This window comes from Ruditapes philippinarum, unplaced genomic scaffold (genome assembly GCF_026571515.1).
Source record: "Ruditapes philippinarum isolate M1 unplaced genomic scaffold, ASM2657151v2 ctg8839_1_1_1_1, whole genome shotgun sequence".
Classification (NCBI taxonomy): Eukaryota; Metazoa; Mollusca; class Bivalvia; order Venerida; family Veneridae; genus Ruditapes; species Ruditapes philippinarum.
The window spans coordinates 14,766-40,015 of NW_026856834.1; the positions used below are offsets into that span (position 1 = coordinate 14,766).

Consider the following 25,250-nt stretch of genomic DNA (forward strand, 5'->3'; position numbering starts at 1 on the left):
TATTTTTAGTTCTTGTAATGTTTTCTTTTAAAGCACCACGCCTCCAGATTCATGCTAATTTTCATGAAAACTTTAAAAATGTGTTTAAAAGTATTATTTAGTGAATAACCAAAAGGAAGCAATTTACACATTATCAATGGCACTATAACAACCCACGTAAATTAGTAAAAAGAGGACACAATATACAAAAATAGCCCTTACTGCGTTAGTAACGCAGTAGAAATATATAGTTATAAATACTGGAAAATCAGTCATTAATCCCACCTATATAACATGTATATATTATTACATTTTCTTTATTATCTTTTTCCTAAGATATTAGTTCATTTTTCTCAAGTTTGAATTAATTGAAATATTTTCGCTCATCTGGAGGCATACGGCTTCAATACAATACCGAAATAATATATCCCATACACTAACGCCACATATTTGATCCATATCAGTTAATAAATATTTTGACAAAACAGCGCCAATCCGCACGCTTAAAGACTCAAAACCGGTGTTAAATAGCCTATAAACGCCGCTAAGACCAAAATTATTTCTTAAGTATATAATCCTTCCGCCATAATTTAAAAGTGCAATACATTTTCAATTTTTTGTTCAATTATATTATTATTTCGGGAACCGATCAGTGCGTCTCGCCTGTGATGATTTCTTTCAAAATTAGAGAAGGCGTACACAAAATCATGTAATTATATACAGAAAATTATTGTCTTTCAATCACAGGTGCTTTACAGAAACAATTTTAAAAATTCATATTTCGCATAGTTTGTATCACCAGAATCTTATATAAATATGTACTAGTTTTTATAATATTTTGCTTTATCAATGCATTAGAAAATTTAAAAAAAATAAAATCTAAAATTTAAAACTAAAAAGCAAAGAAAAGGAAAAGTAGTTGAAAATTAAAAGTCGGTTCCAACTATAGCTATACCCGTCACATTACTTGGTTTGACCGATAGAAGCCGTTTTTGACGAAAAATTGCTTTTATTGATACAGAAAATTAGTATCTGTTAATATCTTAAACGCATAGTCCTCATTAAACACATACGAAACAAAAAGGTATGAAAGGCCTGATTAAGGTCGCATGCCAGTATAAGAGTCACATTCCTTTTGAGGGACAGAAGGGTCGTTTCAAAGTTACGAACTTTGTATAATATTTTTAACCATTTTCACTAAACTGCAATAGTAAATATCGTATCGTGAATTCTTTTGTACGATTATTTCAAACATTTACAATATTGAAAAATGTAGGTATATGTTTGGTCTTTAGTTCCGAATATAGCTTTACAGTACCCGTCATATTTCGATAGGGGTGCTGAAAGAGTAACTGCGGCAGTAGTTTTTGGCTTCTTTTTGCCCCATTCCTTTTATCATCTTTGAAATTTGTTTTGTTTTATGTCTATTAATGTTCAAATTTTATACTGATTGTATTAGGAGCATACAAAACGATGAAATATTTTACTTTTGACCGAAAAAGACAATAAATTATTTATTTATAAAGTACATAGTGGTAAACACTGATTCACGCGAAAATATTGAGTACGAATCGAAATTGTTCGTGTCTTCGTGTTGGCGGCTTCGTGTTGGCTTAAAAGGTTTTATATACTTCAAAATGGCCGCGCCCAAACCTATTTTTAGGCACCTTCCATCTAAAATGGTACCTGGCTACATACGATTTAAATAGCAGTGGGAACCATAATCATGTATGATCTACACAATATATATAAGTCTGCACAGAATGGAAATTTGTCTTTTTTCCAGGAACACATCAATGAAAAGTTGTTCAAAGAAACAGTTTTCATCAGCAGTTATGCAAAATCTGGTGATACAGTCCTGCACTATGCTGTTAGACACGGCCATTTTGATTTGGTCAAATATCTTGTGGATGAAGGTTTCAATCTTGAACTAGGAAATTTTGATGGAAAGAGGCCATTACATGAAGCAGCACATTTTGGGCAAGCAGTTTGCCTAAAATTTCTGTTAACGAAGGGTGTCAATGTGGATGCTTTAAAAAGAGCAGACTGGTAATTAAAGTCTAGGGGCCTTACCCTCTTAGCTAGATACAGATTTATTAGTAGGGATTGTAAAATCTTTTCTAAATGTCAGCAAACAAGTCAGTCGTAACAACAACTCTTAGCATGACACTGGCTTCTACCTTGGGTTTTATCGATAATTCAAAAAGTCAGTCCACACTACATGTATCACCCAGTTTTATTAGAAAGTTTTTATACCCCCGCACAAGGGGGCTTCCGTGGCCGAGTGGTTAAGGTCGTTGACTTCAAACCACTTGCCTCTCACCGCTGTGGGTTCTAATCCAGTCGGGGACTTTGGATTCTTTCATGTGAGGATTTATCTAGCTAGCTTACGGAACGTCTGTGGTTCTACTCAGCTAGGTGCCCATTCGTGCCTGAAATAATTCACGGGGGGCACCTGATGTCTTCCTCCACTAGTAAAGCTGGAATGTCGCCAAATGACCTATACTGTGTCGATGTTACGTAAAACCCAATCAAAACAAAACAAAACCCACACACAACAAAGTTGTAAGGGGGGTTTACTGGAATCAGCTTGGGTGTCCGGCCGTCCATCGGTTTTTCCTAATCCGCCTGATAACTTAAGATTCCTTTGACGCACAGTCTTCATATTTGGCATGGAGGTAAGTCATGATGAGTAGATGACCACTATTGATTTTGAGGTCACTGGGTTAAAGGTCAAGGTCACAGGGGCCTTGACTGAAAAAAACTTGTCCGCCTAATAACTAGATTCCTTTGACCCACAGCCTTCATATTTGGCATGGAGGTTAGTTATGATGAGTAGATGACCCCTATTGATTTTGAGGTCAAAGGTTAAGGTCACAAGGGCCTTGACTGAAAAAGGATTGTCCGCCAAATAACTTGAGATTCCTTTGACCTCTAGTCTTTATATTTAGCATGGAGGTTAGTCATGATGAGTAGATGATCCCTCTTGATTTTAAGGTCACTGGGTCAAAGGTCAAGGTCACAGGGACCTTGACTGAAAAAAGTTTGTCCACATAAAATAACTTGAGATTCCTTTGACCCACAGTCTTCTTATTTAGCATGGAGGTTAGTCATGATGAGTAGATGACCCCTATTGATTTTGAGGTCGCTGGGTCAAAGGTCAAGGTGACAGGGGCCTTAACTGAAAAAAGCTTGTCCGCCCAATATCTTAAGATTCCTTTCACCCACAGTCTTCATATTTGGCATGGAGGTCAGTCATAATTAGTAGTTGAGGCCTATTGATTTTGATGTCACTTGGTCAAAGGTCAAGGTCATAGGGTCACTTACTATATAAAGCTTATCCGCCCAATAACAAGTTTAAAAAACCCAGTCTTCATATTTGGCATGGAGGTTAGTCATAATTAGTAGATGACGCCTATTGAAATTAAGGTCACTGGGTCAAAGGTCAAAGTCACAGGGGCCTTAAGCTCAAAAATCTTGTCTGCTTAATTGCGTAACAATGCGTTGGTCAACAGTCTTCATATTTGGCATTGAGGTTGATTATGACTGGTAGATGACCCCTAAAGTAAAGGTCAGAAGGGCCTTGACTAAAAAAAGCTGGTTTGCCCAATAACTTAAGGATCCTTTGACCTACAGTCTTTATATTCCCATATTGATTTTGAGGTCACTGGGTGAAAGGTCAAGGTCACAGGGGCCTTAACTAAAAAATGCTAGTTCGCCAAATATCTTAAGAATCCTTTTACCCACAGTCTTTATATTTGGCATGGAGGTTGATCATGACCATAAGGTGACCCCTTTTGATTTTGAGGTTTCCAGGTCAAAGGCCAAGGTCACCGGGGCCTTTAGTTCAAAAAGCTTGTCCGCTCAATTGCTTAAGAATGCTTTGATCGACAGTCTTCATATTTGGTATTGTGGTTGGTTATGACTAGTATATGACCCCTATTGATTTTTAGCTTACTGTGTCAAAGGTCAAGGTCACAGGGGTTTTTACTACAATAAGTTTGTCCGCTCAAATGCTTAAGAATGCCTGTCTAAAGTGTTATTGATTTTGACATTTTCACATTTGAAGCATATAATTATGTTCTCATATATTCATCATAAAACAACCCCAGGCAAAGCTGCATGAATGGGGGTATTCAAGTCATGCAGTGGCAGTTTCTGTTTTAAGGTCAAAGGTAAAGGTCACTTTGATCTTTGCCACAAACACATGTAGAATACATAATTTAGCAATGCACTGTCTTACTACCCTCAGATTTTGAGCTTTAAATGACCACTGTTGATTCTGACAAAGTGGTATGTGGGGGTATTCAGGCCATGCAGGGCTTTTTTTCACAGGTTGGGGAAGCAGCCCAGCCCTTAATTTTTGGGAAAAATTACACAGTATATTTGCAAAAGGGGAAGAAAAAACTTGATGTAAATTCAATTTCTGGGGAAAACTGCATGATTTTAAAGAAATTTTCTTTGGGGAAGCAGTCCTATACCGGCCCCTGTTATAGAAGGTAAAAAGGCCCTGCCATGACAGTGGCAGTTCTAGTTATATTTAACTAGTGCATTAGAAAAATGAATTAGCCTGGGAATAGATACAAATGTAGCAGGTTTGGGGCCATTACTTTGCAAAAGGAATGCATTCCATTACCATTACTTTGGGGTTTGATGCAGTATCAGTACCATTACTTGATTTTGGGCAAGTAATGCAGTACATTACCATTACATGGACCAAGTAATGCAGTATCATTACCATTATTTTTGAGCATAAGACAATTTCCTTTTGCCAAGCTAAAATGTTTTGTAGCTTATATTTACAAAAAAACAAACTAATCATGTACATTTGTATACATATATTTATAAATTTCTTAATGTATGAGACACTTTCAAAGAGTTTTCAGTTGTAATATAGGTATATAAACATTTTGCTCGATTATCTGCCTTCTTTATAGATGACTCAAGATATTCATCTCTGTGTTTTACATTTAAATAACAAGACAACCAAACTGAATTTACATAAAATTGTATTTTAAGTTTTTACTTTAAATTGTGTTTTAAGTCAGTAATAGTGACTATGCATTTCATGATAATTAGTCTGGCACATGGCAGCTTGACAAAAAGCTGCATGATGTTATGCAATAAAACCAATCGGTCAACTTTTGAAGTCTCCCTCACGAGAGGTAAGGTTGAGTAAACAAAACAAATACCACTTTGCACATTGTGAGTTACTTACCGTAAGTCTACTCCAGCGTTACTTGAGGCAACCTTTCATGAGTTTGAGTCGAGATTGAGATTAAGTATCGTGATGTAGTGGGTTTGGTGAAGTAATGCAAAGTTATGCACAGTAATGCACCTTCATTACCTGAATTTTGCATTCCAGTACCATTACTAGTAATGCAATTGGCATGCAGTATCATTACATTGCATTACTTTCAAAAAAAGTAATACATTCCTACTGCATTACCATTACCAGTATCATTACCCCAAGCCTGGCAGATAGGTAGGGTTGTAACTGACTAATACATAATTAATGAGAGTGTTTAACATGGAATTCCTGCTCCAATGTTGTTTGAAATATAACTTTAAATATTACTACGTACATGTAAGCAGGGTCTAAACTCTTTCAAATAGAATGGTCTGGAAATGCACTATGTAATCCCTTTTCGCTACAATTAAACATGTCTTGGTACAACTCGGTATAGTTTGCTATATGCAAATTATGTAAGTGTTCAAGAAAAGGGCGAAAATTAAAAGCAATAGCAAAAATGAAAATTCTAACAACATGATGTTCTTTAAAAATCTTTAAACTTGTGAAAAAAAAGATAAATATTTTAGAAAATAGTGTTTTTAAAGCCATAATCTGTTGAAAAACATAGATTACTTGTTTATAATATTTGCCGACAAATGGTGCCATTTTGAAAATGCACCAAATTATACATCAAATATTTGTAAATAACATCATGAAATATTATAAAATCTTAACATGAAACAATTAAATAACATTTTTTCTCTGTAAAATCAATTTCTTTTTTGTCACTGAACAATTAAGCTTATGAAACTCGGACCTATTTTCAGATATGATCAGAAGATTTTTACCTTGACACCGGGAACAAAAAATTCCTATTGCAAATACATAAATTTGTTTCTTTTTAAAGTAAAAACTGATAATGTAATGTAGCCTGGATTAGCTTTCAGTAATTTTTTATCAGTTTAACAAAAAAGTATGTAATAATTTGATGTTTGAACGGTGATTTATACTAAGCCAAATCACAGTCGGTAGATAACCTAATCACATGACTCAGCTGAGACATAGAATTTTCGTAAAAATTCTTTTTGAAAGACCCTGATGTAAGTCTGCAAATAATTAAATAATGTTCAAGATTAACTGTGAATTTCAGGGATTTTTATGCCCCCGCCATATAATGGCTGGGGCATAAAGTGTGACCCTGTTCCGACATTCTGTCATCATCAGTTTCCGTTCATTATCTTAGTAACAGCTGCACACATTCAACTCAAATTTGGCATATGGATATGACTGATTGGGAAAAAATGAGTTATTTTGACTCAAATTGGGAATTTTTATCAAACAACTTTTCAGCTACAAATAAGATTAGTCATAATGGATAAAGACAGCTAACAGCTTCCACTGTCCAGGTAGAACTATTGAGTGGTTGTTTGATTTTAAATGATTTAAGAGAAATCTCAGGGCCTTGTGGGAATTTTTAACAGTCATTTTGGGAATCTTTACATTAGAAATTGGGAATTTCATGTCTTTTTGTGCCCCCACATCGGCGGGCATTTAGAATTTACCCTTGCCCGTCCGTTCGTCCGTCCAAGCAAACATTTTGGGTTTAGGGGCTATATAACAGTAAAGAGAACAAAAGAGAACAATAGGTTCATTCCGTGATCAAAGGAATGCTGATCAGCATGTTTAGTTGTGCACCTGGGTATTTTCTTCTGGATATTTTTAGTAATTTTAGAGTTATTGCCCTTGACTTAGTAAAATTTTGCAAATTTCAACTTTTGTCGCATGTAACCCAAAAAGGATTTGACCTAGAGTCATGAAACTTTACAGGAATGTTGATCAGCATGTGTAGTTGTGCACCTGGGTATTTTCGTGTGGATTTATTTAGTATTTTTAGAGTTATTGCCTAGACTTAGTAAAATTTTGCAATTTTCAACTTGAGTTGCATGTAACTCAAAAAGGATTTGACATAGAGTCATGAAACTTTACAAGAATATTGATCAGCATGTGTAATTGTGCACCTGGGTATTTTCGTGTGGATTTATGAGAATATACATGTCTAGTTCGAATTGGTCATGGTTAGATGATTTTTGGCAGAGTTATGCCCCTTTTACTTTTATATGAAATTTTCAGTTTCCATTCATTATCTCCCCAATGGTACTACACATTCAACTCAAACTTGACAAATGGATATGTCATGAGAAAATACAGGTCAAGTTCAAATTTGGTCATGGTTTGATGATTTTTGGCAGAGTTATGCCCCTTTTACTTTGAAAATAATATGAAATTTTCAGTTTCCAGTCATTATCTCCCCAATGGTATTACACATTCAACTCAAACTTGACATATGGATATGTCAAGGGAATATGCAGGTCAAGTTCGAATTTGGTCATGGTTTAATGATTTTTGGCAGAGTTATGCCCCTTTTACTTTGAAAATAATATGAAATTTTCAGTTTCCGTTCATTATCTCCCCAACAGTATTACACATTCAACTCAATCTTGAGACATGGATATGTCAAAGGAATGGGCAGGTCAAGATCGAATTTGGTCATGGTTCCATGATTTTTTGCAGAGTTATGCCCCTTTCACTTCGATAAAATTTTCAGTTTCCGTTCATTATCTCCCCAACAGTATTACACATTCAACTCAAATTTTACATATGAATACGTTAAAAGAATGTGTAGGCCAAGATCGAATTGGGTCTTGGTTCAATGATTTTTGGCAGAGTAATTCCCATTCCACAATGAAAATTATATGAAATTTTCAGTTTCTGTTCATCAGTGTTACATATTCAACTCAAATTTTACATATGGATATGTCAAATGAATGCACAGGTCAAGTTCGAAGTGGTCATGGTTCGATGATTTTTGGCAGTTATACCCCTTTAACTTTGAAAAAAATGAAATTTTCAGTTCACATTCATTACCTCCCCAACAGTTGTACATATTCAACAACAAATTAAAGATATGGATATGTCATAATTTAAGTTTCCGTTCATTATCTCCCCAATGATTGTACACATTCAACTCAAATTTGACATATAGATACATCTTAGGAATAAGCAGTTCAAGTTTGAATTTGGTCGCGGTTCAATGATTTTGGACAAAGTTATCTTTCTTGAATGTTGGAAAAATTTTGAATTTTCATTTTCAGCACTCATACTTGTGTGAAAATGTATGTACCCATTATTTTGACTACAAATATGCATCATATGCAATTTACAAAAGGTTAACACTGAATAGTTTCAGTGCCTTGAACTTTGTATAAAAATGGTTTGTGTTAACATTGAATAGTTTTAAGGGCTTTGAACTTAAAATGAAAAAAATAATTTGTGCAAACAAATTTAGAACTAAATATTATAACATCTGAAATTTTGGTTGCATGCGGGGGCATCTGTGGCATAATGACACATTTCTAGTATGTTTTTTTTTGATAGACCATCATTTAACCACATTGATTAAGGTTTTCTTATCACAGCTGTTGTCTATGTACCACAAGTATATTAAATAGGATTGCTTATTTTTAATTGGGACAAAACCTTTCATCGTTTTTGGAGCATTTTTCAAAACAATTATTCTGACTGAAAATCAAGCAGTTCTGGCCTTTCCTTTTTCAGGCTAGATACAATCGCAGGAACTTTATATTTAATCAATTAATCACAAAATGTATGTGTAATAATGATACAGCTTTATCTGTATGAAAAAACATACATAGAGGTAAGGGCTATATACATATATTTTGTAATTTATTGTTTAAATATTAAGTTCCTGTGATACAATGTCGTGTAAAACACTAGTACAGACCATGATCAGACAACAGGGAACTGATGAAAGTGCAGGCTGATCGGCTTTGTTCACATGGGCTAAGAATCTGATGCTGTCATCAGACTAAGTGTCAAAATTTACATAAACTATCTCCAATATGAAACTTGTCATTAAAGTATGCTCTCACTGTAACTATTTAAACTTTATTGATATACATAGTCTGTTAATTTTATCAGAGGTTATCTTAATTTGTATTCATATTTATAGGACACCCTTGATGTTAGCCTGCACCAAAGATGATCTAACCGTTGTCCAGATTTTAGTAGAAAACAGAGCAAACTTACATTTGAAAAACAAAGATGGCTGGAACTGCTTTCATATTGCTGTCAGGTAAGTAATATTTTCATCATTCAGTTTGTTATTATTTCATAAGTATTTTTTTGGTTGACTAAACAAATTGGTACTACTCTGATTCAGACAGCTACATGACCTAGATTCTTGTCCTGTTTATTTATATCGGTACCTGTTCTGGTTACTTCATGAACTGGACTCAAACGTAAGTAAAATAAGTTAGAAAGTTTTACAGTCATCCTTAAATGAATATTTTTAGATGAACTAATCATTAACAAGAATAAAAGCCACTTAGTGTTTTGAAAGTCTTCAAGTTAGAATTGTGGTGCTGATGGAATCATTTTATTTTTGTGAGCTAATATTTATGACCTTCTGTGACTTTTTTTGACAGAGAAGGGCATTTACCAATTGTTCAGTATCTACTGAAGCAAGACACATCACTATGGGATACAGCCAGTAAGAATGGGCGGACACCACTTCATACAGCAGGTACACAGTAAACACTTTACGAATGACATGTAATAAATTTCATAATAACCCACCTTTTATTGTGTCGCCTTGAAAAGGCGACATATAGGGGTTACTTTTGTCGGTGTCGGCGTCCCCTAAAGCTTGTCCGGAGCATAACTCAGTCACTATAAGTCTGATTGACTTCAAACTTGGTATGCATGCTTCTTTCTATAACCCGAAGTGCAGTGCACAAGGACCAGTACTCTGCAGTTCTTAATTTTTGAGTTATTGCCCTTTGTTAATTTTCATACTTTAATTTTGTCCGGGCCATTTCTCTTCAACTAAAAAAGCTATGGACTTGAAACTTCATAGGATGATAGATCTCATTAAGAAGAAGTGCTGTGCACAAGAACCTGTACTCTGCACTTCCTAATTTTTGAGTTATTGCCCTAAATGTTAATTTTCATACTTTATTTTTGTCCGGGCCATTTCTCCTAATGTATAATAGCCATGGACTTAAAAATTCATAGGATGATGGATCTCATTAAGAAGAAGTGCAGTGCACAAGAACAGGTACTCTGCATTTCTTATTTTTTGAGTTATTGCCCTTTGTTAATTTTCATACTTTAATTTTGTCTGGGCCATTTCTCCTTAAGTATAAAAGCTATTGACTTGAAACTTCATAGGATGATAGATCTCATTAAGAAGAAGTGCAGTGCATGAGAATCGGTACTCTGCATTTCTTATTTTTTGAGTTTTGGCCCTTTGTTAATTTTCATACTTAATTTTTGTCCGGGCCATTTCTCCAAAAGTATAAAAGCTATGGACTTGAAACTTCATAGCTTGATAGATCTCATTAAGAAGAAGTGCAGTGCATAAGAACTGATACTTTGCATTTCTTATTTTTTAAGTTATTGCCCTTTGTTGATTTTCTTACTTTATTTTTGTCCTGGTCATTTCTCCTCAAGTATGAAAGCTATGGACATGAAACTTCATAGGATGATAGATCTCATTAAGATAAAGTGCAGTGTACAAGAACCGGTACTCTGCACTTCTTATTTGTGAGTTATTACCCTTTTTTAATTTTCATACTTTATTTTTATCCAGGCTATTTCTTATAAATTATAAAAGATATGGACTTGATAGACATAGGCATAGAATGATAGATCTTATTGATAAGAAGTGCAGTGCACAGAAACTGCTGCACTGCACTTATTACTTTTTGAGTTATTGCCCTTTGTTAGTTTTCATATTTCATTATTGTCCTGGCCATTTCTCCTAAACTATATTGTTCACAAGGCGACACATCCGACTCGTGGAGTTCTAGTTTGTAATGGCACTTCTCCATCCCAGGCAATACAGGGGTGAATGAGGGAAATGAGTTTTTATGCCCCCAAAGGGTGGCATATTAAAATCGCACCATCTGTCTGTGTGTCTCCACTTCATTTGTGTCCGTACTGTAACTTAATCATACATTGAGGGATTTTAAAATAACTTGGCACAAATGTCTACCACATCAAGACAATGTGTCGCGGCTAAGGCTCGTGTCCATCTGTGTGTCTCCACTTACACAACAATCATGTCCAGACTGTAACTTTGTCATGCATTGAGGGATTTTGAAATAACTGGGCACAAATGTCTATCTCTTAACAACATTCTGTCGCGTCCAGGAACCGCGTTCCATCTTCAAAAGTCAAGATCATACTTGTATTTGAAGGTTCACGCTATCACAATTAGAGATTACAGGTACAATTATACAAAGAACAATATGAAGGAATTAGTTACTTTTATTCTCTTTTCTTTTCATAATACCTGCATGCTTAAAAAACCTTTTTGGGGGCATTCCTCACTTAGGTGACCGTTTCCTGTTAAAATAATAATTTTCATCAGACACACACTGCATTGCAATGTCAAGGCATTGGTTCTGTTATGGAGATATCACTAACTTGCTGTGTAGCAAATTTAACTGGAGGGTTTACCACCTAACTCCTTTCAGAGTTGGGCTTTAACTTGAGGATTTTCCAAAAGTCAAGGTCCTCACTAATACACCTAGGTGGAAAGGCTGAGACTGCAATTAAATGGTGCATTATATAGTTATGTCAGTTTTTTATACTGGTCTTTTTATGACTTTATTTGCTGATGACTTTTAAAGGGACTCTACTGAGTTCTTTTGACATGATTTTTTTACTTAAAATAATTTTTCAAAAATAAAATTCCATTTGATGCTGCCCTAGACTTATAACTTGTGTGCAAAATTTCTGATCATGCGCTAGCATTGTTTTACCAGAATAATTATTCTGTTGTCAGTGGCCAATGGGTTAAACTTAAAGCTGTTGACTTGAAACCACTTGCACCCACTGCTGCGGGTTTGATTCCGACAATGACTTTGGATTCTTTCATGTGAGAAAGCTATCCATCTGGCCTATGGAACATTAGTGGTTCTACTTAGGTGCCAGTTCATGCCTGAAATAATTCACAGATGGGCACCTGAGGTCTTTCTCCACCAGTAAAGCTTAAATATGCCACATGACCAATACTGTGAAGGTGTGACATAAAACCTAATCAAACAAACGGATAATAAGTCTGATCGTGAAAAAATCACTTAATTTTGAAAGGCATTCCACCGACGTTGGGCTAAAGACAGGACAGAAATTTGATTTTTCATTCATTTCTGGATATTACTCATTATGTTTTGTAATCTTGTTTAAGCACTGTAGCTTATCTATGCAAGAATACAAATTTCATGTTTTTAGGCTTTATATATAGGACCTCAGGGGAGTTCTTTAAATATATTGGCATTCATTTTGAAGTAGGTTATAGCAAGCAAGGTGATAGTTTGCATTTTGTCAGTTTAAGCACTGTGAAGGTGCAATTAGGAGGAAAAGAAACATAGTTTACTATGCCACCAGAAATGCAAGAAAAATATGCCATTTATCCGAAACTACAAAGATAAATCAAAGCACAGAAGGTGCTGAATTTTTTTGGGTCTCAGAATGTCAGAAATGTGAAGGTTGTGAGATTATAAACCAATTTGTTTTTAGCTCACCTGTCACAAAGTGACAGGGTGAGCTTTTGTGATCGCTTTTCGTCCGGCATCCGTCCGTAAACTTTTACTTTAAATGACATCTCCTCATAAACCACTAAGCCAATTTCATCCAAACTTCACCGGAATGTTCCTTTGGTGGTCACCTTTAAAAATTGTTCAAAGAATTAATTCCATGCAGAACTCTGGTTGCCATGGCAACTGAAAGAAAAAACTTTAAATATCTTCTTTTAAAAAACCGAAAGAGCTAGAGCTTAGATATTTGACATGAAACATCTTCTAGTGAGTGTCTTCCAAGTTTGTTCAAATAAAAGCCCTGGGGTCAAAAATGGCCCCGCCCCAGGGGGTGATGATTTTCCCAATATGCATATAGTAAAAACTTAAAAAATCTTCTTTTAAAGAACCCAAAGAGCTAGAGCTAAGATATTTAGCATGAAACATCTTCTAATGAGTGTCTACCAAAGTTTGTTCAAATAAAAGCCCTGGGGTCAAAATTGGCCCCGCCCCAGGGGGTCATTGATTTTCCCTATATGCATGTAGTAAAAACTTAAAAAATCTTCTATTAAAGAACTCAAAGAGCTAGAGCTAAGATATTTGGCATGAAAGATCTTCTTATGAGTGTCTACTAAGTTTGTTCAAATAAAAGCCCTGGGGTCAAAATTGGCCCCGCCCCAGGGGGTCATTGATTTTCTCTATATGCATATTGTAAAAACTTAAAAAATCTTCTTTTAAAGAACTCAAAGAGCTAGAGCTGAGATATTTAGCATGAAACATGTTCTAATGGGTGTCTACCAAGATTGTTCAAATAAAAGCCTTTGGGTCAAAATTTGCCCCGTCCCCGGGGGTTATTGATTTTCCTTATATGTGTCAGTAGCAAAAACTTAAAAATCTTCTTTGGAAAAACCCAAATATCAAGAGTTTAGATATTAAGCATGAAACATCTTCTAGTGAGTGTTTCCAAGTTTGTTCAAATAAAAGCCCTGGGGTCAAAATTGGCCTTGCCCCAGGGGTGTCATTGTTTTAACTATATGTGTATAGTAAAAACTTAAAAAATCTTCTTTTAAAAAACCCAATGAGCTAGAGCTTAGATGTTTAGCATGAAACATCTTCTTATGGGTGTCTACCAAGTTTGTTCAAATAAAAGCCCTTGGGTAAAAATTGGCCCTGTTAGGGGGGGCGGGGTGTGGGAGGGCAGAGGTCATTTATTTTCATTATATGTGTGTAGTAAAAACTTAACATCAAGAAACATCTTCTAATGGGTGTCTTCCAAGTTTGTTCAAATAAAAGCCCTGGGGTTTAAACTGGCCCTGCTCCAGAGGCCTATATACAGGTGAGCAACCTCAGGGCCATCATGGCCCTCTTGTTGTATAGTGCCACCAATGCTTTCCAGCGTTTTAATTGTAGTAAATTGGCTATAAGACTAATTGCAACACTGATAATTAATTCAATGTTTATTTTACTTAAACAATTTGAAAAGAAAGGAGTTGTTTTAATTGGGATTTGAACTCCAGACCTCTCGTTTCCTAAGCGAGCTCGCAAACCCCTCGGCCACGGTGAAGTTATATGTTAGCAGCCTGAAGAAAACCATATTATTCTAAATTAGGGTTTGTAACGACGCTAACTGTTGTTAACACAGATGTAAATAATCATGGAGCTTACTATAAGCATGTATATCTATAAAGAATAAAATAATATTAGAAATCTTCGACCATTTGAGAACTATTTTGCTTGAAAATTAATGCGCCCGTCATTTGACCATCTTTATGCATTGATCTTCCCTGAATTTTTTCGGCGTTAATGTACATATAAAGAGAAGTAACCACTTCAAAAAAGCGGACTACTTTCGGCATTTGCAATTAACAGCATCAGACTCTGAAATTTCGCTACCATTATTTGTTTGGTCTGACGACCCAAACAAATAAAAATTGATGAAAAATGTCTTTTTAGTAGCTATTGGGAATAAGACAAGAGAATGGACTCTTAAACTTGACTTTTCATTAATACTATCAATATTTTATTTCATATTTATTTAACTTGCTTTTTTATTGTGGATGAAGATACTATTTTTTTATGAAATCTATTTATGACTTCTTGTCAATATGTTAATATTTTATGAATGAATATGTGCTATTGATTCTTTTTCTTCAGATAAGTTTTATTTTAAAGAAATTCATCAGAATGAATCATAAATCAAACATGTGTATGAATGAAGATTTAATATTGAAATGTAGAATGAATTGATGGTAGTTTAAAGAAAGAAAAGAAGGAAAAGATAAGGATAGGCATTAGCATACAGTTTTACAATGCAACAGCTGTTTGATATTTATTTTATCAACAACACTGCCACATGTCATAACTGTATCATTATACATGTAATTTGTGACAACATAACAAATTATGACATCAGTGAGTGTAAGTACGCTACAATAGATAGTTTAAGATTATGGATAAGAAAATAGGAGAAACTTCTTTTTTTGTTATAAGGATATAACTTGTAGCCATGTTCATCCTATCCACAGGAAATGTATTAAAGTAGTTACATAGAACATGCCCCTGGCTGGGGTCAAAATCAAGGGACACTTGGGCCACTTATTTGATATAGATTTTTATAGGAAAGCACATTGAAATCTATTTGTATGAACTTAACAAGATACAATTTCCAAAACATAGATATTTGGCATGTTGCATTGCCTGGTAGACCTCTACAATTGTTATATAAATCATGCCTCTGGGGGGAAATGCACTTCCCTGGGGGTCAGTTGGTTTACATAGACTTATGAAATTAAAACATGTCTAAGAAATCTTTAAATGTAAAAAACATTGATAATATACAGTTCATGTACATAGTATAAAGTCTGGTCAGATTGAAGGTACTTGTAAAAGCTGACCTCATACTGTACACGCTAGTTGTATTATTGCTTCTTCAAGTAAACAAATATATAAACTTGACAATATGGCTGATTGTGTGATGATTTTTCAGCTCTTCATGGTCGTAATGATGTTTTGGAGTATTTACTGGATGTGTGTCAATATGGGACTGACATGAAAGACAGTTGTGGCTCCACACCCCTCATGGATGCTCTTAGGATCCAGGATGTTGATGCGGCCAAACTGCTCATCTCTAAACATCAGGTATCTTTACTTGTTCCCTACATGTGTAAAGGACCTCATGATTAAAGTCAGTGAGTTCAAATCTCTTGCCTTATACCACTGTTGGTTTGTTTGATTCGTCATGTGACAAAGCATATGGAATGACTTAAAGAAGGCCATTGGTTCTAATTGCTGGTCTGCTTGTCAACCTAAGATATTTCTCCACCAGTTATGGAAAAGATGCTGTATAACTGGTATTGACTAACAACCTACCATGAAATAGTAAATTACCATAATGAGTCATCATATAGAAAAATGACTCATCTACAAATTATAAGAGAATAGAAAATGTAACTTGTTGATTTGTATCAGAAATTCTTGTCAATACTGTATGTCAGCTGATTTGTGCAAGACAAGTTTCTTTAATTCTTTAGTCTTATGCATTCATGATTTTCATGTTTTGGACATTCATGAAAATAGATAAGTGAAAACACTGTTTATTGACACCAGTACTAGTTACTGGGAGCTTTTTATCCCCCGCCGAAAAATTTCGGCGGAGGATATAGAAATAGTCTCCGTCCGTCCGACCTTCCGTCCTTCCATCCGACATTTTTGTCCGGAGCATATCTCTAAAAGTATTTGAGTTATCAACTTGAAACTTCATAGGTGGATAGACCTCATTGAGGAGGAGTGCAGTGCACAAGAATGATAACTCTACCTTGCATGATTTTTGAGTTATTGCCCTTTGTTATTTTTCAAAATTGATTTTTGTCCAGAGCATAACTCCAAAAGCCTATGAGATATTAACATGAAACTTCATAGGTGCATAGATCTCACTCAGGAGGTGTGCAGTGCACAAGAATGATAACTCTACCTTTCATAATTTTTGAGTTATTGCCCTTTGTTATTTTTCATACCTAATTTTTCACCTGAGTGGAGCATAACTCAAAAAGTGTTTGAGATATCAACATGAAATGTCATAGGTGGATAGATGTTATTGAGGAGGAATGTTGTGCACAAGAATGATAACTCTTCCCTATACAATTTTTGAGTTATTGCCCTTTGTTTTTTTTTCATGCTATTTTGTCCAGAGCTTATCTCAAAAAGTATTTGAGGTATCAACTTGAAACTTCAAAGGTGGATGGATCTCATTGAGGAGGAGTGCAGTGCTTAAGAATGATAACTCTACCCTGCATTATTTTTGAGTTATTGCCCTTTGTTATTTTTCAAAATTAATTTTTGTCCAGAGCATAACTCAAAAAGCCTTTGAGATATCAAAATGAAACTTCATAGGTGCATAGATCTCACTCAGGAGGTGTGCACTGCACAAGAATGATAACTCTACCTTTTATAATTTTTGAGTTATTGCCCTTTGTTCTTTTTCATACTTAATTTTTCAATTCAATTTTTTTCTCAAAAAGTATTTTAGGTATCAACTTGAAACTTCATAGGTGGATAGATTTTACTGAGGAGGGATGCAGCACACAAGAATGATAACCTACCCTGCATTATTTTTCAGTAATTGCCCTTTGTTATTTTCAGCCATCAGTATTCACATAAGTTTCAAATCTGTAATCACTATAGCCATCAGTTTTCATTACCAAAAGACCTCTTAAAATGGAATTATTCCGCTCTACTACATATACATTCTTCCAATGAGCAAACACATTCGGCGGGGGATGGCCATGTTGACATGGCTCTTGTTAATGTTTAAAACTAAATCTTTTTAGCTCGACTATACGAAGTATATGGAGAGCTGTCCTACTCGCCCCGACGTCCGCGTCCAGATTTCTGATTAAAGTTTTGGTGCAGTAAAATATTTTTCACTATAACTTTGTCATTTCTTAAGGTATCAACTTCAAACTTCAAATATATGTACCTTATCATCAACCACATCTTATGTGACAAGGTTCATAACTCTAGCATCAATATTTTCAGATTTATCTCCCCTTGAACTTAGAATTTTCCTCAAAAAATACTATTTTTTACTGTTACTTCTTTATTTCTTAAGGGATCAACCTCATACTTCAAATATATGTACCTTATCATCATCCCCATCTTATGTGACAAGGTTCATAACTCTAGCACCAATATTGTCAGATTTATCTCCCCTTGAACTTAGAATTTTCCTCAAAAAATACTGTTTTTTGCTGTTACTTCTTTATTTCTCAAGGGATCAACCTCATACTTCAAATATATGTACCTTATCATCATCCCCATCTTATGTGACAAGGTTCATAACTCCAGCACAAATATTTTCAGATTTATCTCCCCTTGAACTTAGAATTTTCCTTAAAAAATATTATTTTTTACTGTTACTTATTTATTTCTAAAGGAATCAACTTCATACTTCAAATATTTGTAACTTATCATCATCCACATCTTATGTGACACGGTTCATAACTCTAGCACTAATATTGCAAGAATTATCTCCCCATAAAATTAGATTTTTTTACTAGAAAAATGTTATTTTTTACTACAACTTTTTTAGATTTAAAGGTATCTACCTCAAACTTCAAATACTTATTCCTTATCATCAATTACATTTTATGTGACAATGTTTGTAACTCTTGAAGCAATATTTACAGATTTATCTTTCTTTGAACTTAGGATTTTCTTTAAGAAATATTATAACTTCTTTACTTTTTAAGGTATCTACTTCAAACTTCAAATATATATTTCTTATCATTACACACATGTTGTGTGACAAGGTTCATAACTCTAGCATGACTATTTCTAGAATTATTCCCCTTGATCTTGGAATTTATGGTAACAAATGATATTTTTTTACTATAACTTAATACATAATTATACATAATTGGTTTTTCTTTCATAGTTTTGTCCTCCTTACTGTGTCCAGTATTTTATTAGTCGAGCTTGGCTGTCTCCTGTGACAGCTCTTGTTTATTATCAACTCATTCCTTTTCTTTGATTATGTTATGAAATATATTTTTTCAGACTGATGTCATGATGGAAGATAATCTAGGTCGCCAGGCTCTTCATATAGCATCACAGACAGGTGCTTGTAAATCTGTGCAGTTACTTGTAGAGCATTGTAAGGTCAACCCTGCTGGAACATGTTCTACAAATGGTGCTACAGCTCTTCATATAGCTGCTAAGGTTACTCTTGATTTGTTTCATTTTTAGCTCGACTATACAAAGTATATGGAGAGCTGTCCTACTCGCCCCGGCATCGGCGTCCGCGTCCAGATTTCAGATTAAAGTTTTGGTGCAGTAAAATATTTTTCACTATAACTTTGTCATTTCTTAAGGGATCAACCTCATACTTCAAATATATGTTCATTATCATCATACCCATTTTATGTGACAAGGGTCATAACTTTAGCACCAATATTTTCAGATTTATCTCCCCTTTAACTTAGAATTTTCCTTAAAAAATATTATTTTTTACTGTAACTTATGTATTTCTAAAGGGATCAACTTCATACTTCAAATATATATACCTTATCATCATCCACATCTTATGTGACAAGGTTCATAACTCTAGCACCAATATTGCAAGAATTATCTCCCCATAAACTTAGATTTTTTTTACTAGAAAAATGTTATTTTTTACTATAACTTTTTTAGTTTTAAAGGTATCTACCTCAAACTTCAAATACTTATTCCTTATCATCAATTACATTTTATTTGACAATGTTCATAACTCTTGAAGCAAGTTTTACAGATTTACAGCTTTGCTGTCTCCTGTGACAGCTCTTGTTAAACGCCCATTTGAAAAACGGGTCTTATTATTTATTATTGTGTCATGTGCAAATTTTAGGTCCCTGCGGCCAAGATCAAGGTCACACATAGGGGTCAAATTCTGATAAAAATATGAAAATGTGTATTTGGACCATTTAGTCATCATTTATTAAGGAATTGAAACACATTTATGGTCATTATCATGACTACCATAGTGAAAGTAAGTATTGAGCACATAATCTAGATCCCTGCTACCAAAGTCAAGGTCACATAGAGGTCAAAGTTTGTGTACGGGGACCATTTAGTCATCATTTATTGATGGATTGTAGCACAAATGATAACTATCATGACTACAAGTGTGACACATGTAATTTAGGTTAATATTTGCAAGGTCAAGGTCACTAGAGATTATAAAATATTGTCCAGATATTGCCCAGAGCATATTGTCTATATACACATCTATAATGCCCACATCCCTGACAAAAGCTTTTGTGACGGTCGTATTTTGCAACAGTGTTGCCGTTGTTAAATTTTAAATTGTTTCCACTCCCAGAAATTGTATGTTTGTTTGATTTTTAGCTCACCTATCCACGAAGTGGCGCTATGTCCATCGTCTTGCGTTGTTTGTCATCAACAATTGGGTGGTTAACAGTCTGGCAGTCACAGTTTTGATTGGATCATCATCAAACTTTGTCAGAATGTTTGTCTCAATGAAATACAGATGGAGTTCGAAGATGGGTCAAAAACTAGGTCACAGGAGCTAAAAATAGAAAAAATGTGTTAACATTAGTGGCTGCAGTTTTGATCCTAATTCCCTGGAAATCAGTCAGGAAAGTTGTTTTTATGATTTCTAGGTCAAGTACGAAGATGGGTCATTTCCAGTCAAAAACAAGGTCATAGGAGCTAAAAATAGGAAAATCTTGTTAACATTCTAGTGGCTGCAGTTTTGATTCAAATATTCTAGAAATTTTTCAAGAAGGTTGTTTTGATGATTTCTAGGTCAAGTTCGAGGGTAGGTCATCTTCAGTCAAAAACTAGGTCACAAGAGCTAAAAAAAGAAAAATCTTGTTAACACTCTAGTGGCCGCAGTTTTGATCCAAATTTCCTGGTAATCGGTCAGAAAGGTTGTTTTGATAATTTCTAGGTGATGTTCGAATATAGTACATCTCTGGTAAAAAAGGTCACAGGAGCTAAAAATAGAAAAAGCTTGTTAACACTCTAGTGGCTGCAGTTTTGATACAAATATTCTGGAAATTTGTGAAGAAGGTTGTTTTGATGATTTCTAGGTCAAGTTCGTAGGTGGGTCATCTGTGGTCAAAAACTAAGTCACAGGAGCTAAAAATAGAAAAATCTTGTTAACATTCTAGTGGCTGCAGTTTTGATCCAAATATTCTTGAAATTTGTCAGGAAGGTTGTTTTGATGATTTCTAGATCAAGTTCAAAAATGGGTCATCTCCGGTCAAAAACTAGGTCACAGGAGCTAAAAATAGAAAAAAGCTATTTAACACTAGTGGCTGCAGTTTTGATCCAAATTTCCTTGAAATTGGTCAGGAAGGTTGTTTTGATGATTTCTAGATCAAATTTGAATATGGGTCATCTTCGGTCAAAAACTAGGTCACAGGAGCTACTGTTATAATATTGTAAAAATATTGTTAACACTCTAGTGGCTGCAGTTTTGATCCAAATATTCTGGAAATTTGTCAGGAAGGTTGTTTTTATGACTTCTAGGTCAAGTTCAAATATGGGTCGTCTCAGGTAAAAAAACTAGGTCACACTGCCCAAAAATGGAAAAACCTTTTCAACACTCTATAGGTCACATTTTTGACTCAATTGTTATCAAACTTAGCCAGGATGCTTGTCTAAGACATTGCATTGATGCGGTTGATGGGTCAGAGGAGCGATCTAGGGCCATGATGGCCCTCTTGTTATATATTTTAAAGCTGAATAAAATGGCTAGTAATTATGATTACTGCATCATGATTTAATGTAGCCAATTTCTCAAAGAATTCAGAAGGTATCAACAAGAATCTTGGAGTACTTGATAGTGATACCAGGATGTAGTTGTGAGACTAGGGGCATTATTCTGAAAGACAAATTTTAGGAGTTATGTTCCCTTTTAACTCAAAATTGCTTTTTATTTAGAATGCATGGGTGAAAGTTGGAAATTTTGAAAATCCTGAATTAAGCTTTACATAAGGAAATAGAAGGCTTTCAGGGAGACTGAAAATCCTGAACTTAAGAAATAATTCTAAAAAATTCACCCATGAGAATGATTTTAAACCTATAAATGGCATCAATATTAAACACAGAATACTTGTTTATCATGACAAGATATTAGACCAGGGATATTATTCTGAGAAACTATTATTGGTGTTAATGCCCATTTTAAACAAGAAGTTTTGTCAAATTTGCCTATATTAAGTAGGCAAATTTCAGAACTATTAAACATAAAACTTTGACACTTGATTTTCATGACAAAGAACAGTTGTTACAGTTGTTAAACAAGATCTTCTATCTTGAAACCAATATTTTTAGGACTCTGCCCCTTTTTAACTAAGAATATTTATGAAAATTTGTTATCAAATAACAGAGAAGCATTGACACCATGTGTTATGCTCTTGTTTAAGTATATCCAGTGACAAGGAGGGATCTTAAGTTTGTCAAAATAACTTTAATCATTAAAATGAATCTTGAATTTTATAGATTCTTACATGTATCGAAAATACAGAAATCAATTTACATATTGTTTGTATCTGATGCATGGAGAGACATCTTAGTTGTTTATTAATCAGTAAATCTAAAAAAGTTCCAAAGTTACTGTTACATCTTTAGTGTGACATGAAATAAAAGAAGAATAAAGGATGGATAAAGGGCCCTGATTAATTATATTGAATTGTCAATGATTGAATTGCAAGTAGAAAGACCTTCTTGCTGTTTTAATATTATTTACCACATTTTTATGCCTCCACAAAGTGGGAAGCATATAGTGTTGCACTCTTCCGTCCGTATGTCTGTCTGTACATCCCGAAATCTTGTGAACACAACTCCTCTTAAACCGGATGGCAGATTTTGCTTAAACTTCCAGGAATGAACAACCTTAATGCGTAGATGGTAGTAAAGGAAGGAATTTAAACCGGGAGATTTTGCTTAAACTTCCAGGGATGAACAACCTTAACGTGTAGATGGTAGTAAAGGAAGGACTTTTTGCTGCGACCAAATTTAACAGAATTATGGCCCTTTATTTCATGCTTTCCAGTGTTTTACTGTAATATATCAGATAATTATATTCTGATAAACCACTAGTGAAATTTATAAAATATAATTTTCACTGTAGCCGGACTATATCTGAATGCGAATGAAAAGAATATCATAACTAACTGAAATAACTGGCAAAAATAAATGCCGTCATACATAAAGTTTGCTTCTTTAGGAAAAGAAAGTTGATGTTGTCATACATCATGTTAAAAATTTAACAGAACTAGAGAAATTTAACATCACTATATTTCAATGCGATGTTATACAGCAAAATCAGTAAAAAGTACTTAAAATCATTTTTTTTTTACATATAAGAATGAAATATATTTCATTCATGAACACCAGCTTTTCTATTTTCAAGAGTGGCGTAGCCACACATGAACATATTGCATCTGGTGTTCACTCAGTGAAATATATTTCAATCTTACATGCAAAACAAACAAATATCCTCTATGAATTCATATATTTTATGAAATATTTGTTTCAAAATTTTGCTATTGGCATTGTAGGAAGGCCATGTTGGTGTTTTAAAACTGTTGTTGGACTTTGGTGTTAACAGCAATGTCATTGATGCTAAGGGAAGAACAGGTAAGTTGCTCTTGTCAAACCTGTTTGTAAAAGAGAAAATAGATCAAAATTGTCACCTTTGTGCAATAATAGGTTAACTCCTATTAAATTATATAAGGAGTTAATCTTTTACTGCACTAAGGTGACAAAATGTTGAAAAATTTCATGTCATCTGGCACTGTAATTGATTCAATCATAAATTGGGATTGTTGCTTTATGTGAAAGGGTATTGGTGGCCTAGTGGTTAAAATAAATCCTTCTCAGCCCAAAGGTTTAAGGACTGAGCACAACTGGTTTCACTACCAATGCCTTAAGAGTATGTGCTTGTCAACCTAGAGGTCTTTGGTTTAAGACCAACTGTGCTCTCCACCATTTTTAGCTCACCTGTCACAAAGTGACATGGTGAGCTTTTGTGATCGCTTTTCGTCCGGTGTCCGTAAACTTTTACTTTAAATGGCATCTCCTCATAAACCACTAGGCCAATTTCATCCAAACTTCACAGGAATGTTCTTTTGGTGGTCACCTTTGAAAATTGTTCAAAGAATTTAATTCCATGCAGAACTCTGGTTGCCATGGCAACCAAAAGAAAAACTTTAAATATCTTCTTCTAAAAAACCCAAAGAGCTAGAGCTTAGATATTTGGCATGAAACATTTTCTAATGGGTGTCTACCAAGTTTGTTCAAATAAAAGCCCTGGGGTCAAAATTGGCCCCGCCCCAGGGGGTCATTGATTTTCCTTATATGCATTAGTAAAAACTTAAAAAATCTTCTTTTAAAGAACCCAAAGAGCTAGAGCTAAGATATTTTGCATGAAACATGTTCTAATGGATGTCTACCAAGTTTGTTCAAATAAGAGCCCTGGGGACAAAATTGGCCCCGCCCCAGGGGTCATTGATTTTTCTTATATGTGTATAGCAAAAAACTTAAAAAATCTTCTTTGAAAAAACTCAAATAGCTTGAGTTTAGATATTAAGCACGAAGTATCTTCTATTGAGTGTCTACAAAGTTTGTTCAAAGAAAAGCCCTGGGGACAAAATTGGCCCCGCCCCGGGGGACATTGATTTTCCTTATATGTGTATAGCAAAAACTTAAAAATCTTCTTTGAAAAAACCCGAATAGCTAGAGTTAAGATATTAAGCATGAAACATTTTCTAGTAAGTGTCTACAAAGATTGTTCAAATAAAAGCCCTGGGGTCAAAACTGGCCCTGCCCCAGGTGTGTCATTGTTTTTAACTATATGTGTAAAGAAAAAACTTGAAAAAAATCTTCTTTTAAAAAACCCAACGAGCTAGACCTTAGATGTTTAGCATTAAACATCTTCTAATGGGTGTCTACCAAGTTTGTTCAAATAAAAGCCCTTGGGGTTTAAACTGGCCCCGCCCCATGGGCCTATATACAGGTGAGCGACTTCAGGGCCATCATTGCCCTCTTGTTTCCTCATGTTACTAGTACTAGACTTACATGTCAGGTCACTGACACATGTCCTTTAACATGAATTGTCATGAAGTTATTCTCAATTGTTAAATTTATGATTTTATTTGTATGCCCTTTGTTTAATCTGGCAATCACTGAGAATAGTAAAGCATGGTGTCTGTTCATTCAGAACCTTCAAAACTTAGACACAATCTGAACACAAGCTTCATTTAAACATATTTGGTATTACTTTAACCCCAACATGATCTTGACTTCCAAGGTCATATTTTCTAACTCTTCACCATGACTTCTTGAGTTTTGTTTGGTATGACTACAAATTTTACTATTTTCTTTGACAAATTTATATGCAATAACATCACTTTTTATTTACAGCTCTTCAT

General features: G+C 34.6%; 1 protein-coding gene across 1 annotated transcript; it reads left to right on the forward strand.

Moving 5' to 3' along the window:
• Positions 1-1,631: 1,631 nt before the first annotated feature.
• Positions 1,632-23,457, forward strand: LOC132747842 (ankyrin repeat domain-containing protein 16-like; the record flags this gene model as incomplete). Its single annotated transcript, XM_060737369.1, is given in 6 exon segments — positions 1,632-2,028; positions 9,243-9,365; positions 9,718-9,815; positions 15,800-15,951; positions 18,868-19,029; positions 23,379-23,457. Coding segments are annotated over 6 exon segments (937 nt in total), but the record flags the coding sequence as incomplete, so codon positions are not given.
• Between the last annotated feature and the right edge of the window lie 1,793 nt (positions 23,458-25,250).